The 17,274-nt window shown below is 32.8% G+C and overlaps 1 protein-coding gene and 1 pseudogene across 3 annotated transcripts; both read right to left on the reverse strand.

Annotated features, from left to right (window-relative positions):
• Positions 1-211: 211 nt before the first annotated feature.
• Positions 212-3,291, reverse strand: LOC143625978 (protein TIFY 6B-like). 2 transcript variants are annotated; one of them, XM_077096187.1, is made up of 8 exons: positions 3,190-3,291; positions 2,245-2,283; positions 2,045-2,094; positions 1,779-1,918; positions 1,603-1,696; positions 1,217-1,508; positions 1,071-1,128; positions 212-597 (listed from the first exon to the last, which is right to left on the reverse strand). In XM_077096187.1, exons 1-8 carry the CDS (start codon positions 3,266-3,268, stop codon positions 504-506), a joined length of 846 nt encoding a protein of 281 aa, XP_076952302.1. In that variant the 5' UTR covers positions 3,269-3,291; the 3' UTR covers positions 212-503. The 2 variants fall into 2 exon arrangements, 1 of the variants encoding a protein (XP_076952302.1); XR_013152349.1 differs by lacking the exon at positions 212-597 and adding an exon at positions 657-680 and having other exon boundaries at positions 995-1,128.
• Positions 3,292-11,962: 8,671 nt separating this feature from the next.
• Positions 11,963-16,212, reverse strand: LOC143625979 (plant UBX domain-containing protein 2-like; annotated as a pseudogene). Its single transcript, XR_013152350.1, has 3 exons — positions 15,318-16,212; positions 13,673-13,950; positions 11,963-12,211 (listed from the first exon to the last, which is right to left on the reverse strand). The product of XR_013152350.1 is annotated as a plant UBX domain-containing protein 2-like (transcript).
• Between the last annotated feature and the right edge of the window lie 1,062 nt (positions 16,213-17,274).

The following is a 17,274-nucleotide window of genomic DNA, read 5'->3' on the forward strand; positions in this document are numbered from 1 at the left end:
TTTAGGGTTCCAAACTGAACCAATTAATATTCAATTTTGGATATCTTATCAATAGAAAAATGCCAATATAATCCATTCAAAATATCTCCAATAACTAGTCCCAAAATTCAACCAAATCATAATTGGCATCACATCACCTCACACAAGAAGTCCTAATCCCAATCATGCCATAAATAGAAGAATATGATGGCATGAATATGGCCCCAAAACCTACCAACAAATGTCACTTTTGTTATTGTAAAGTAACATAATTTTAACTTAACAACCGACACGTTACATTGTCATCTTTGTTACAAACGCGGCCAACATCTACACAAATTTCCTTATACGCTTCACACGTAATAAACATATATAAAAGTTACTAAAAACACGCAAACACTAGTTGAAAATACCGAAGTCTCCTTCGTCTTTAACAGAGAACTTGACCACTATGTATACATTAATGTGGCTTTAAACTCCTAAAAACTTTAACACAAATTATAAAACTTCTTGATTAAATTTCTCTAATTATCAGCTGCAGATACAGCATTCATGTTGCTTGGTCCACCATTGGCGGTTGAGTCCTTGGTCACATTGTACGGAGCTGAAGACATTACTCTGTACAATCAAAAAGCAAACCCGATAAAAATGATATTTTTTTAAAACAACCCGTTTTGACCCACACTCATTTTGCACAGAACCTGCTACGTCACCCAGCCCGCCCCACCTGTTTTGTCGGGTTTACGTTTTGACTATTGGGTTAAATACTTAAATGTCCAAAATACCATTTAAGGTTATTAAGCTTTTTTTTATTTTTTTTAGGTTTATATAATTTATAATTTATTAATAAAAAGAGTGAGGCCCGTGAGATTTTAATAACTCTTTATTTTTAAAACCTAGGGGTATTTTGGTCATTTAAGGTGCACGTTACAGAAAAAGTTAACCTCCATCCACTTTAGGGACAAACGATGTTACGTTTGTGCAAATAGTTGGTCTAAAGTTATAATTTTTGAACCAGATTTGACCCGTTTTTGCCAGGCTTATATTCGATTACTGGGTTAAAAGTCTAAAATACCCTTGAAGATTTATACCTTTCTTTGCGCTTCTCAAGAAACCGAGCCAAAGATGCCTTGCGCGCTTGGGGAACAGCTGAATACCACAAATTGATTTGTCAACTTCCATATAAATAACTTGAAACGCCTTAAAAGAAAATACTTAAAAAGAAATAACATGTTACCTGATTTCATAACTTCTTCAAGTGAACTAATAACTCTCGGGCTATCCACTTTGTTAACATGAGCCCCCGAGCCTTTTACGGCTTTAGCACCTTCATCTTTGTGAGTGGGGCCCAGAGGGTGTGAAGACACCGACATCGGGCTCGAGATGGCAGAGCAGGTCTGTGGGTTAACAGGTTGGGTCACATAAACCGCATCTACGGGCGCTCTTGAAATCGGCACCTGGGCTTGAACCCTAGCCTGAGGTGTACTTGCAGATGCACCATTTCCCGCCAACAACATAATAGCTTGAGCCTATATAAAAATAATCCAAAAAGAAACGATAATCAAGATTCGAGCTTTTTACAGCAAGATTTCATTTTTAACAATAAAGATTTAATTTTTATACCTTTTCGGGGGAGATATCATCATACACATTCACCATCCCGCCATAAAAGATGGTTAGTTGAGCGGGAGCACAAGAAGCCTTGGAATTATTATACCTTCAATTGACCCAAAAATAATAATTAAAAAAATTGTCATCTCAAAACGGATAAAAGTATAAACAAAACAAAAAATTCATACCACGGTTCGGTGGTGCCAGCAAGAAAGGCACCGATAGATGGAACCGCAACTCCATGCTGCTTAAAGGATGCACTACCAAACTGAGCCCGGTAGAACGGGTGGCTCACGGATATAGGAACCGCCTGCTTACCAATGTTTTTCTAAAATAATAAAATCAATGTTTAAATATACACCAGTTGCTCAAATATATCCAATTATCTTGTGCTAATTGTTTTGTGACTTTTAACACAATTTCAAGAAATTTTTTTCAAAGGTTATAAACTAACCTGAATTTCACCGGTTTGACGGTTTTTTGGGCCGTCAAAACCATCTGCACCTGATACATCAATAAACCAAAAAAAGTTAGTTTCAACTGTTCAAAAGTTTCATCAACCACCTTAAAAAAAATTCAATCCAAATTAAAATTAAAAAATAATAATAATCAACTATTTAAGAAAGTTTTTACAGTTTAGACAAAGATTTTTACCTGACACAGGCCAGTTGACAGCAGAGTTCTTTGAAAACCCTGCATGTGATTAAAATGCACAAATTAGATCCAACATCTATTCAACCCAAAAAAATAAAAAAAATAATAACAATCTTCATTATTAAAATTTCATAATGAATCTTTAAAAACCAGGGTCGTTCTAATTAGGTAAAAATCTTGAGGAAAAATAATATAAGCCCAAATCCAAATAACACTTGATATAGTAAAATTAAAATTATCAACAAAATTGCAGATTGATTAATTTAGCCTGTACATAATTGAATACAGTTCAGTTCAATAAATATGTATGATTCTAAAATTAGGTTAAAATATTAAAATACCCAAATTAGATCAAACATATATTCAACCCAAAATACTAAAAAAAAATTAACTTTCATAAATTAATTTAATAAAATATAATCTCAAATCCAAATAACTCTAGATACAGTAAAATTAACAACAAAAATTTAGATCAATTAGTTAAAACTGTAACATAATTGAATTCAATTCAGCTCATTAAATATGCATGATTCTAATTAGCCAATTAGGTCAAAATACTAAAAATACCCAAATTAGATCCAACATCCATTCAACCCAAAATACTAAATAAAAAAAATAAAAAAAAAACACTAAAATTTTCATAAATTTATTTGATAAAATATAGTAAAATTAACAACAAAAATTTAGAACAATTAGATTAAACTGTAACATAATTGAATTCAATTCAGCTCATTAAAGTATGATTCTAATTAGGTCAAAATATTAAAAATACCCAAATTAGATCCAACAAAATACTAAATAAAAAAATAAATTTTTCATAAATTTATTTAATAAAATATAGTAAAATTAACAACAAAAATTTAGAACAATTAGATTAAGCTGTAACATAATTGAATTCAATTCAGCTCATTAAATATGTATAATTCTAATTTAAAAAAAAAAAACCTGAGTCTTTGCATCCATCAACAGCTTCATCCTTGACCACTGAATCTTTAGAATTCAAACCCATGAAGTCTCTTTCCATCTTTCAACTACACAAATTATAAATTATAATCACAACCAAAATTGATGAATCAAGAACACCCACAAAAATCTTGAAATTTAAGCTTGAAATCAAGAAACTTGAATTACCTTCAAAAATCAAAACTTTATCAAGACCCAAGATTACAGAAAAAAGTGTGTTTTTGTGTGTGAGATAGAGAGAGAGATTATTAATAGGAGGTGTGATTCTTATGTTTTGCGTATTTATTTGTAAAGTGGTTGTGTTTGTAGCCGGCAGATCAGCACGTGGCAAACCCTCTTCAAAACTAAAGGTTTAAAAGCGGGTCGGATCGCGAGCCATTTAAGAACGGCTTGTGAAAAAATTTGATCGAGTCGAGCTTAATTGAGTCCAAGTTTGAGCCTAAAAGTAAGTTCGTATAGTAAGCGAGCCCGAGCCTAAGCTTCACTTATCGAGCTCGAGAGCCTAAACGAGTCTGTCAGTTGTATTAATTTTTAATATATATTTAATAATTATAAATTAATATATATATAATGCAATAAAAAATAACTAAATAACATATATTCTTTTAGAGGTGCAAACGAGCCGAGCTACTCGAGATCGACTCGTGAAAAAAGCTCGATCGAGCCGAGCTTAATCGAGTCTGAGTTCGAGCTTGAGCCTAAAAGTAAGCTCGTTTAACAAACAAGCCCGAGCCTGAGCTTCACTTATCGAGCTCGAGCCTAAACAAGCCTACCATTTATATAATTTTTAATATATATTTAATAATATTATAATATATATAATGATATGAAAAATAACTAAATAATATATGTTATTTTATACACAAAATTATAAGTGAATGTGTGTGTGTGTAATTATAAATATAAAAAAATGATTAATAAATAGTAAACGAGCCAACCTCAAAGCTTGAAAATCTACCCATGAGCCGAGCTCGAGCTTTGAAAAATAAAGCTCGAAACGAGCCGAGCTCGAGCTCTATATAATTTAAATGAGCCGAGCTCGAGCTCCATATAATTTAAACGAGTCGAGCTCGAGCCTAGTCAAGCTCGGGCTCGGCTCGGCTCGATTGCACCCCTATATTCTTTCATACATAAAATTTATAATAGAAAAAAAATATACGAAAATAATTATAAATATATAAAAATTAATTAATAGCATACAAGTCGAGCCCGTACCGAGCTCGAGCTTGAAAATATACTCACGAGCTGAACTCGAGCTTTGAAAATAAAGCTCGAAACGAGCCAAGCTCGAGCTCCGTGTAAATTAAACAAGCCGAGCTTGAGCCTAGTCAAGTTCGGGCTCGACTCGGCTCTTTTGCACCCCCCGTCCTAGCAACTAAGCACATGAGGGGTTGTGTGATACATGACGTCATAGTCAGCAATGGCTAGATTTGCAAAAGGTGGCGTAGTTGTAAAATTTGCCAGAAGTCATTACTCAATTATTGTTATTTTATTTTCTTTTTTTTTTTAATAAAAACAACAAGTTGAGCCGCTGACAATCTACCCGATGCTAAAATGATAAAAAGCTCAAATCGAGTTGAGCCTTTTTTGCTCGAGTCTATTATGATCCTCAGATGAAGCATGTTTAGTTATTGAGCCCGAGCTTGAACGTTGCATGGAAGCTCGTTTTGATTTGTCAAACCTTGTGTATTTTTTAATTTTTACCTCGTCTAATCTTCTATGTATTATTTTCACACTTTACAACCCACTTAAAGTGCTACACTAGCTTTAGCAGGGCTTGGAGCATTCACAGCAGGCACTCCGTATTTATGTAAGTGGGTTTCTATATATTATGGAGTAGTTGTGTGGGGTTGTGAGGGATATGGGAGAGAAAATGTTATTATTCATTGGTAAATTTGGTAAGAAACAGTTCATACTCTATAATTTTTTAATATTTTTTTATAGTTGTTATGAGTGAACGAGAGAGAAAAGATAATGATAAAGTTATAAAAATGTATTGTATTATTTAATTAAAAATGAAAGAAAAAATAGTAATTTTTAGTGTAATTATAGAGATAGGGTAACTACCGGGAATGCTCTTAGGCTGTTTAAGATATTTCCCAAAATGTATAAAAAGAACTAAAAATATATATAAATTGATTTTGTTTGAATGACAACTCTTTTTCCACCTTTATCTTATACATAAATTAATCAATAAATAGTAAATGAGATGAGCCCGATTTTAAATAAACAACTCATGCGGCCAGTAAATTAGCACGTGACCAGTCCAATCCTATTAATAACAAAGGTATTAAAAGTTAGGTAGGGTAACTGGGTATGATTCACTGATGACGACGGTATGAACGATTGGACCAACTCTTAAAATATCAAGATTTTAAAGTACATGTATATCAAATACCTACAATTATATCACGATTAAGTTGTAGTACAGGAAAAATGTGGTTGTCCTCATTATTATTTTTAGACACGGGTAAAAAAGTAAATTTAATACAAAAACCAAGTATAAAAGTATTGATAGTTTTAAACATGAATATGTTTTTTAAAGGTGATTGGAATTTGATGTGATGGCTGATCGTGTACGTGTTTTGTCGATGTTTTTGAGTACAGATTAGAAATGGTTTTATTCATTTATATGTAGAGTTGAAAAATATCCTAAGATTGTTGTAATATTAGGTATTCAAATATTCGCAACAGGAATTCTAATTTATCGTAGAAAGGTTATGGCATACGAGGAAGGTTGAGTGTCTAATACATGTAAGGGGCATAACGCCTCTCAATCTTTTGTTAGAAATATTTTGTAGTTATAAAGTGCAAACCTATAAAGAATCTTGTTCGGAAAACCACAATGTGATTCACAAATTTATGTTGGGTTTCACTAATACGACTTGTTACCAAACGTTTTCCCTACAAAATGAATTGTGGCCTAGCCAGGGACCAACTAGTTTGACAGGTCGTATCACTCAAATTTAAAAATATCATTTAAAACTCAACACCTTAACTGCTTTTATTGTAAAAGTTATGAATTTGTAAAATTTGTTGTTAGCACATAATATGTAGAGGCGACAAAGATGTCATGTTTACGTGTCATAGTTAATGAAGTTAAACAAAACCTATATGTATTCGTCTCAATTATATAACACTAACCTGAACAAAATTACAACCTTACAACCCCACTCCGAGATCATAATAATATTTAAATACAAAATAACTTCAAGCACATTAATTCAAATTAGCTTTTTAAGAAGTAATTTTTCGTTTTTTAAACTACTCTTCCCATAAATGTTAAGTTACCAAATATGTTTGAATTTAATAAACATGATCTATTATTTAACAGGTTAGCATTCGAGTATACAAAGTGACATATATTTATTAAACATGTTAAAACTTAATCGATTGATTTAAAACCTAATTATTTATAAGTCATCTACTTTGTGTTGCACGAGTTGTGGTGGCAAGAGGTGTTCTACTTGTGGCCTAATAGTGATGTTTGGTCACGTGAATCTAGTTGTGATCAATTGCCATATATTATGGAACCCACTCGCTTTTTTTTTTAATCACGAGTTATTTAATACTCATAGCGTTAATTGACGGGATTACCTTTTGGGCTATACTGGAGTTTCCTTATTAATAACCACCAAGTATACAAAAATTGATGTTTATAAATTTAATTAAAAGTATTTCGTTAGAGTAAAATAAATAAACTTCTCGAATCAACGAACCATTATATGACCGTTTTCATCTTGAGTAGTTTTCTCATCTGTTTTGGGATGGACAAAAATACAAAAATTCCAAGAGATTAAGGGAATCGAAGGATTTAACGAATTATATATTGTATTTTAATAATTGTAATAATTAATTTATTATTTTTGCCGTCCTCACATGTATTAAAATGCAATATAGATAACGGGTATTAAAAGGCGTACATTAACCAATATATAATTTGTAGAGGAATCGTTGGGTGGAAGCATAAACATGTGGACCTAATAATCATATATATTATGAAAATGAATTTTAAAAAAACACATGTGATATTTATGTATATAATATGTACGTGGACCAAACAAAAACCCATGGTTTTGCACAAACCATGTCCGTGTCTTTGGACCCACAATAGATGCTTTTCATTGTTTTATATTTTTATGTAAAGTAAGTTGTGAGTTGATTGCCCCACCAATTATATTTTATTGAATTTAAAAACAGTGTATTGTTTTTTTTTAATATTTCAAACAATGTGATGTTTAAAAATTCAAAATAGGGCATCACACATGTGTTTTACTAAAGGATAAATGTATTATCATATATAAATAAAAACTAACTTTTATTCATCGTATATCATGTTACGAGGTTTTTTATATTATTTATTTTTAATATTTATATATTTGTAAGGATTTTAATTTTATTTATCGTAAGGAAATAAATAATATACTTAAAATTTGATGATGAAAGGGTTTCACAAATAAATAAGATGTTATAACTCGGGTTAAAAGCTATCTCGGTTTGGTGAGACCCATGACCCGCTTTTTTTTACTATAAAATTATTTCTTAACTATAAATAATATCTTTAAAAGAACAGATATTAACTTTAGTATATCCCTATTTTATAGGATGTTCATATCAAATATTTGATAAGATTAATTTTTAATATAAAGAGATTTTTTAACCCGCTTAATGGTTATCTGAGTTTGGTGAAACTCATACCCGTGAATTCGGGTTAAATGCATGAGAAACCTTCATTTACAAATAAAACAATCTGACGGTTTGAAAGAATTTAGAGAGGTTTCGTTTATTTAAGATATTATAATATATATTGCGTTAAACACGGTAATAATTTTCAACCGTCTGCCTCGCTATACGTGACTATCTTTATCTTTAATGCACTACGTTTATGCACTTATATGGTTCTTGTATTTCTCTATCTAAAATTTGATTTTGTACTTAACTCATCATTCACAAGTCAAAACATTAATGCTGTTGGAATAAACTTCATGAGATACATTTGGTAATGGTTTCACATGTTCCTTGGTTTTTGATCCCGTTCACCCTAAACCCGATCATAATCCCCACAAACGACACACGGGCATTGAGAGATTGTACATGACATATCTTGAGTATTACACGTGTTGGTACTATCAAGACAAGATTTTACAGCTTCATCCAACGCTGAGTTAATTTGGGTTTTCGAGAAAACCGATAAATAAGCTCAGAACGGGCTAAACAAGTGCAAATAATGAAATAATATAGAATAAGTAACATGCCAAAAATTGCAATAATAAAACATTACAACCATCTAGAAACACCCGTGACGATACCTACATTACAATTACATCTTTCGGTTTATGAATTTCCATTTTAACCTAAACCTGTCTCAATTGACGGACCACAACTTTACGTAATTATATCTAATTCATAAAACCCACATTCAATCTTGGATTTCTAATCATTTCTGTCTAAATCATAAATCAAACTTATCTTGAAGAAAAAAGTTATGGACCATGAGACACACATATTTTTTTATCTTGCTATGATAATTTTGATAAATGTGGTCCTGGTTAATCAAACTAGTAACCAACTAACCACATATAACATATTACAAATTTTGCTGTCTTTGCGAATATTCATAATATTTTTTTTTGTTTATATTTAAATACAGAGATGGTGGTCCTTTTTTTAATATATTATTTTATTTTTGATTATTTGCATAGTAAATAATAAGTGTATTATATTGCAAAAATAAAACTTATATGTCAAATGTGCTATTTGACCGTGTTTGTGTGTATGACATGTTTTGTTCTCGTTTTCATTAAGAATATAATAAATTGAATTTCATGTAACACAAGTATTAGGGAAATGTTTAAAATACAAACGAATATAAAATGTGAGAAGGATTTGTAAGCATAGAAAAAACCTTTTAATAAAAAATTTAAAAAAAGTAATAAAAAAATCATAACTCAAAATATAAACAAAAAACGAAAAATATTTTAAAAACTCAAATTTTTCCTCCGTCATTCTCGTTCAAAAAAAAAGAAGAAAAAACAAACCAATGCAATGACACAATGCCGAGATCAAAAACACAATGACGAAAGTGAACAAAAGAGACAGTTATAGCTAAAAAAAGACACAATAGATCGCAAATTATAACACAATGACGAACAAAATACAACACAATGTTAAGTAAGATAACACAATATCAAGAAAAAAAGACACAATGCTAAGGAAAAAAGACACTATCAATTACGAAAATAAACATAATGATAAACAAAAATACACAATGATCTTTTTCCCTCAGCATTGTGTCTTTTTTTATTATTTTATAAACGAGAAAGACGGTGAAATTTTTTTTTGTGTTTTTACCTTTTTTTTGTGTTTTTATTAAATTTTGAGTTATGATTTTTTTATTATTATTTATTTTTTAGGTTTTTTTTTTGCTGTAAATCCTTCTCGTTTTTTGCCCCCATTTCTATAACTTGACCCCAAGTATCATTTTCTATAAAGATATAAAAACAAAGAAATAAATAATTATAAATGCATATAAATATGAAATTAAAATAAGCATCCAATGGAGATAAATACATAAACAGTTCCCGTGTTTTATAAGCAACAACTTTGATATTTTTTAGTTTCAATTTTGTAACACTTTCGAGATGTCACACTAGCTTTTGTCTAATTTTAATGAAAAAGACCCTATGTGTCTTTCACGTGAGGATATTTTGGTTATTCTTGCAATTTCATTTTTTTATTCCAAATTATCTTCTTCATTCGAACTATACATGGCCTCGACTCTATCCCGATCAAGCACCGTCTTCTCATTCAAACTCGATAATCGTGATTAGTGCTTGTGAAAGACAAGTCGTGATACAAACATCATGGCTGACATTATACATGGACGTCATTTCTACTCTTGCTCGCAAGTGGTGAGGCTATAATTTGTGTGTTCTAAATTTTTCTTGACCAAAACCTAATTTAAACCAAGTTCTATCACAGACCATGGTGTAGATTCATTGGGTGGTTGATCCTTGTGTTGTTGAAGTCATTCATGGGATTTAAGGTCGAACAATACCCTAAAAACGAAGTCAGATCAATGAAAGTTAAGGTTCGTAAGAAGAATTGTTGTCGTCTAGTTAGTTGGTTAGCATTTGCAAGGTTTGGCACGGTGTTGTGTTGGTTGTGTAAGTCATAGCATTTTCCCATGCTAGTAATGATTAATAAAATTATCGTATTTTTAAGTTTAACCTCTTTCTACATAGAAATAATATTAAATCATGTTGTATAACACATCTATTTTTGCTACTAAATTATGTGATAATTCACTAGTAAAACTTTTTTTAATTGATTTTAAATAACAAATTGAAATGCTAATGTGTTTAAAGATTTCAATCTCTTAACTAGAATATCCATATCAATGATTTAAGTATGAAATTTCACCTCTTATGCCCCACATTTCAAGCCCCTTCTTATGCCCCACATTTCAAGCCCGAAAGGCCGCAACAAAGGATGGCAATCGTTAAATACTACGATTTATTTTACAAGTGTACAATAAATAACGATAACACTAGGGTTTTCAAGAGGAAAAACGATGGAATAAGCATGAATGATACCAACAAGCGGCAAGGGAGAGCTGGTAAGTGAAATGTCAAAAGGCACCCATATGTGCAAGGCGTATCAAGTGATTCAACGTCCGAATAGACAGAAGATAGTGTTAGATCTCAAAAGTGTTACAAAACTGAAACTAAAGAAATATCGAACATGTTGCTTTTTAACTTTAGACTCTCAAACATGTTGGCTCCTATAAAACCACGCAGACCATTAATGTATTTAACTCTAGATAACAAATGAGCCAAGCCGAGCTTCATAAGTTCTTAATGACCCAAGCTCGAGTTTAGAAATGCTACTTAAGCTCTATTGCACTGATTAGTCGTACTTGGTCTTAGACAATCTCAAGCTTGGGTTGACTCAGCTCGTTTAGACCCTCTTAAACACTTAAATTGTAGAAACTATAATGTGTAACCTTAAAGCTTTCAAGAAAACGCACGCATCACGAATGTGTTGTACCTGGTCTTAGACAATCCCAGGCTTGGCTCGACTCAGCTCATTCACACCCGTTTAAACACTTAAACTGTAGAAACAACAATGTGTAAGTAACCTTTTAAAAGCATTCAAGAAAACTTACGCATCACATATATGCCGTACTTGGTCTTAGACAATCTTAGGCTTAACTTGACTCAACTCGTTCACACCCATTTAAACACTTAAATTGTAGAAACTACAACGCATAAGTAACCTTAAAGCATTCAACAAAACTTACACATGACATATATGTCGTACTTGGTCTTAGACAACCTCAAGCTTGGCTCAACTCAGCTTGTTCACACCCGTTTAAACACTTAAATTGTAGAAACTACAATGCGTAAGTAACCTTAAAGCATTCAAGAAAACTCACGCCTCACATATATGATGTATGCACCATCGCCTCGGCTTCACCCTCACACTTTTTAACCGGACACACCCCTCACACTTTTTAAATAATGGCGCGAATCCATGTGAGTAAACTACTAGAGAACTTAAATACTATAACTTATAGACAACAAATTAACTAATATTAACTTTTCACTTAATATTAAAATTAAAATTAAAATTAAAATTCTGCAACTTTGACAGTTTTATCCCAGTGATTGTATGGACTAAAAGACAACAAAACAATAGCAATTCAACATAACAAAAATATGTTCAACATAAAATCAATTTCATGTTCAAATTGTTATTGTGGTGCAATTGCTGATTCAGAAACTAAAGGCTCCATAATTTCAAGAAGCTCATTGCAAAGACCTGTAAAAACAACCGAATCCGTTTCTTTTGGCCTAAACTTTATTAAAGCCGATGGGACCAAGTCTTCGTCTTCCAGTGTTACAACTTTCTCTCCAAAGTTTGGGATCATGCGGCGTTTTATCAAAACAGGATGCAGTAATTGAAATTCCAAGTTCGGATCTTTCAATGATGAGCTCACAAACTATAATAAAAAAACATAAATTTTGAAAAAAAAGATTGTTAATTTTCGCTTTTCGGTTTGTGGGTGTCTAGTATAAATGAGACCCGCATTGGAAATGATCATGAAAATAAATAAAGATGAGATCTTTCAACGCCGAGCTCACAAAATATAATAAAAAAAATGAAGAAAAAAAAAAGATTGCTAAATTACACTTTTTCGGTTTGCGGGTGTCTAGCATCAAAATGCGACCCATGAAAGTAAATAAAGACGAGATCTTTCAACGACGAGCTCACAAACTATAATCAAAAACATAAATTTTGAAAAAAGATTGTTAAATTACACTTTTCGGTTTGTGGGTGTCTGGTAGAAATGAGACCCGCATTGGAAATGATCATGAAAATAAATAAAGATGAGATCTTTCAACGCCGAGCTCACAAAATATAATATAAATAAATAAATGTTGAAGAAAAAAAAAGTGTTAAATTACATTTTTCAGTTTGCGGGTGTCTAGCATTAAATGAGACCCGCATTGGCAATAATCATGAAAGTAAGTAAAGATGAGATCTTTCAACGACGAGCTCACAAACTATAATCAAAAACATAAATTTTGAAAAAAAAAAAAAAAGATTGTAAATTTTCACTTTTCGGTTTGTGGGTGTCTAGTATAAATGAGACTCGCATTGGAAATTATCATGAAAGTAAATAAAAATGAGATTTTTCAACGCCGGGCTCACAAAATATAATAAAAAAATGTAGAAAAAAAAGATTGTTAAATTACACTTTTCGGTTTGCGGGTGTCTAGCATCAAAATGAGACCCGCATTATCATGAAAGTAAATAAAGACGAGATCTTTCAACGACGAGCTCACAAACTATAATCAAAAACATAAATTTTGAAAAAAAAAGATTGTTAATTTTCACTTTTCAGTTTGTGGGTGTCTAGTACAAATGAGACCCGCATTGGAAATTATCATGAAAGTAAATAAAAATGAGATCTTTCAATGCTGAGCTCACAAAATATAATAAAAATAAATAAATAAATAAATTTGAAGAAAAAAAGATTGGTAAATTACAATTTTCAGTTTACGGACGTCTAGCATTAAATTAGACCCGCGAGCGTCTAGCATTAAATGAGACCCCCATTGGCAATTATCATGAAAGTAAAGACGAGATTTTTCAACGATGAGCTCACAAACTATAATAAAAAACATAAAAATTAAAAAAAAAGTTGTAAAAATTGCACTTTTCGGTTTGGGAGTGTCTCGCATTATATATTATACGAGACCCGCATTGACAATATATGAAAGTAAATAAAGATGAGATCTTTCAACGAAGAGCTCACAAACTATAATCAAAAACAAAAATTTTTAAAAAAGATTATTAAATTACACTTTTCGGTTTGTGGGTAACTAACATAAACAGGACTCGCATTGGAAATAATCGAGACAGTAAACAAAGACAAGATTAATTTTTTAAAACTAACCTCGTAAAGGGCGGTAGTTGGTTCCCTCGGGTTAAAAAATGCTTGGAGCACCACCCCATCAGGAAACTGTATTCTGATGACGGTTTTTTCGTGTCGTTTTCTTGCAGCTTTGGCTTGTTTTTCCTTGTATGATTTTGGTACTAAAAGTTGAGATTCTGCAAGTTTTTTCTTCTTAATTCGGCTTCTCTTTTCACTTCATCAATGGAAAGATTATAGAAAGAATCCGGAAGCTCAATCTTTGCAGCTACAGTTTCAGATACAGAAAAGAACACTCTAATCTGTGATAAAGAAAATGATTTATATAGACCTATTAATAATGAATCAAACATAAATATATTCCATTTTGGAATGTCCCATGAAAAATTATTTTGATACAAGTGAAGGGTAATTTAGGTATTTGACAAGCAGACAAGTTAACGAATGTGATATTTGAATTACTTTACAAATTAGTGATAATTTTGTTTATGTTTTCCTTTTGTACTTTTCCAATATCGGTTAGGAACTTGGCTGTTAGGCTGTTATTTATGAGCCCGCTGACCTTGTATAAAACTATCATAGATAATAGCATGTTTATAGATTCTATGAAGAAATTTGACTTTTTAAAAGTCAAAAACAATTGTTGTCCAGCCTTAATGCTAACTTCTAATATTCACTCAAATTATCCAACAAAAAGTCAACCATGACCTCAAAATCTAATATTTTCTATACACTTGATTTGTTAACATAAATTCATAACCACTTTCTCATGAAAAGAACCTTTTTACCATTTAGTAAATGTAACAAGAATTTTTTGCATTAGTAGATTGTTTTTGGAATCTGGTTGTGAAAGTAAATAGTCCGCTCGAGTAGGAAGCGAACTCATCAAATTTACTCATACAGGAAGCAAACTCACTTTTATTTTTTCTATTGCAATATTTCATTTAACACATAATTGATTTTTCTCAAATAGCATGTAATATTTAACTTTTAAATTAATCTATAATCTAAATACAAAGTTTTGTTTAAATTTCTTTGTCAACATTCCAATATAAATTTATTGAAAACCGAGCTGCATTCAAAATACAATGTCTTTTTTTATTGAGACAATTACTGTTTGCGTCCCTGTGGTTTTAGGGCGGAGAAACAATGAGTCCCCGAAAATTTTTTTGAACTGGTTGAGTCCCCGTGGTTTCAGAAACGAACAATTTGAGTCCCTGTGGTTTCAGTAAAATGAAAGTTGAAAGTTAAGTAACAGCAGGGACTCAAATGGTTCATTTTTGAAACCACCGGGACTCAACCAGTTCAAAAAAATTTTCGGGGACTCATTGTGCCTCCGCCTTAAAACCACAAGACGCAAACAGTAATTTTCTCTTTTTTATATTTACGACACCAAAAACACTGTAATTTGAATACAACTTGGTTTTCAATAAAACTTATATCAGAATGTCGACAAAATAACTTCCTATATGAGAGAATTTGATGGGTTCGCTTCCTACTCAAGCAAACTACCAACTTTCACAACCAATTCCATAAACCATCCCTAATTTAAACCGGTCTAATTAGCCTTCAAATTTAAAACATCAAAAGCAATCCTATAAGACCATTCATAACAAAAACACAAAATACCAACAAAGCCGTAACGATTCAATAGAATATAACAATATACCTGTCTCTCGACTTTCTTCACCTCCACCGGTTCAACAACCGCCTTAGCCTGCACGGTTGCAGCCGCAGGCGGCACATTATCATTCTTCGGCGGCTCCAACAAGCGAACCGCTTGCATAATCAACTTAACCTTCTCATCACTTGCAGCCTCCATCACCGCCCACATCTCCCCATTCTCCTCTTTCAACTCAAACCCGACGCACTCCAACAAATCCAAACCGCCCGCCACGTCAGCAATCGCCTCCTTAATCTTCGGGTTCCCTAACCGAACCTTCCTAAACTTCACATTCTCCGGCTCCTTAACTATATTGTTCAACAACTTTAGCACAATCTCAACCGACCCATCCGACGGCTTCCCAGAAACATATGCACCAACACAAATATCCAATTCACTCTGTATCGGTCCGTCAATATTATCCGTACCATCGGTTCTTGATTGAGCTAATGATTCATTATCAGTCAAACAACTCTCAACATGATCAGACACCTCTTGTTCCGACCCAAACACCCGGTTACACACCGGACACTCAAACACCTTCAAATCATACCCATTTTTATTCCTCTTGCCAGTTGTGATCAAGGCATCAAAGGGGTCAAACCCACCCGTTGACTTTTCAGTTTTTTCAGAAATTGAAGACTTTTGAGGCAAATTCTTGGAAACTGACGAACTGGGTTTCGGGTCGGGTAAACGGGTCGGGTTCGGATTAACCGGATCGGAAGAATTTGACGAAGAAGATGAGCCCAAAACCCGGCCCTGGCCTTTGAATTTGCCTGAAGATGAAGAAGTGTTGAACTTTTTCATGAATCCTTTCATTTTATCCTTCATATCGTCCATTTGATCAAAACCCAGATCAAAAAACAGCTGATTTCAAGAAATTGATGAGCAATTGAAGGTGGGTTTTGTTAATTTTGGTTTAATTTGATCGAAACCCAGATCAAGAAACAGCTGATTTCGAACAATTGATGAGCAAAAAGGGTTGATTTTGATCGGAAAGTGATGAATTAAAAGTGGGATTTTGTTAATTTTTGGTTTAATTTGAAGAAAGTGGTTGAATTTGATGGAAACCCAGATCAAGAAACAACTGATTTCGAACAATCGATGAACAAAAAGGGTTAATTTGAAGTAACTTGGTGGAGTGGTTGCCTTGTGTTGGAGGTTATTGGTTATTGGTTATTGGATTAGGTTTTTGATTCATATATTTATGTGTTGAAACTTGAAAGTAACGATTTGAATGGTGACAATATCCAAGATTGGCGTGTGGGTTACGTTAAACATGTGTCTACCAATTATAATAGTTTGAATATAAAAATAATCTAAAATTGTTAATATTGCAAATCGGTTTGGGTCGGTTTGAAATCGGGTTGATGAGAATGTGGTCATGTTACGAACCGGTTTGGACCACGAGAGGGGAACCGGTAGCCAAATTGTCGAGTACGGTCAGACTGAAATTGGTTTGAGTCAAACCGGTTTTCGGCTTTATCAGGTCGCGTTAGAGGCCAGTTTACTAAGCCCGAACTGCCTTTTGTTCTATTACTCTATATCCACGTCTAATCATAGAGGTGCACAAAATACCCGGTTTCTAACCCGACCCGGAACCGGTTCCTACCTGTACCTTATCTGCAGGTAGGACATGGTATAGGATTTCTCCTCAAAGTCGTACCCGGAACCGGAACCAACCCGGACCGGTGGAACCGAAATCGGAAATACCAGGTTAAAACCCGACCCTACCCTACCCGAAACCCGAAAAACGCCCAGAAAACCCGGTCAAATACCCTACTATACCCGGACTCGGTCTTGACTTTTGTTGATAATACCCAAAACCGGTTCCTACCCGATTCCGGTTTTTGAAATACCCGATGGGTGCACCTCTAGCCCCCTATTTATGTAAGTTTATTTGGAGTTTAATCATAATGGGCCAATCAAAATTTGGGCTCACTAAATCTTGGCCAACCATAAC

The sequence above is a fragment of the Bidens hawaiensis genome, unplaced genomic scaffold, assembly GCF_021521415.1.
Source record: "Bidens hawaiensis isolate Kalapana, Puna unplaced genomic scaffold, B.hawaiensis_p1.1 tig00004282_1, whole genome shotgun sequence".
Classification (NCBI taxonomy): Eukaryota; Viridiplantae; Streptophyta; class Magnoliopsida; order Asterales; family Asteraceae; genus Bidens; species Bidens hawaiensis.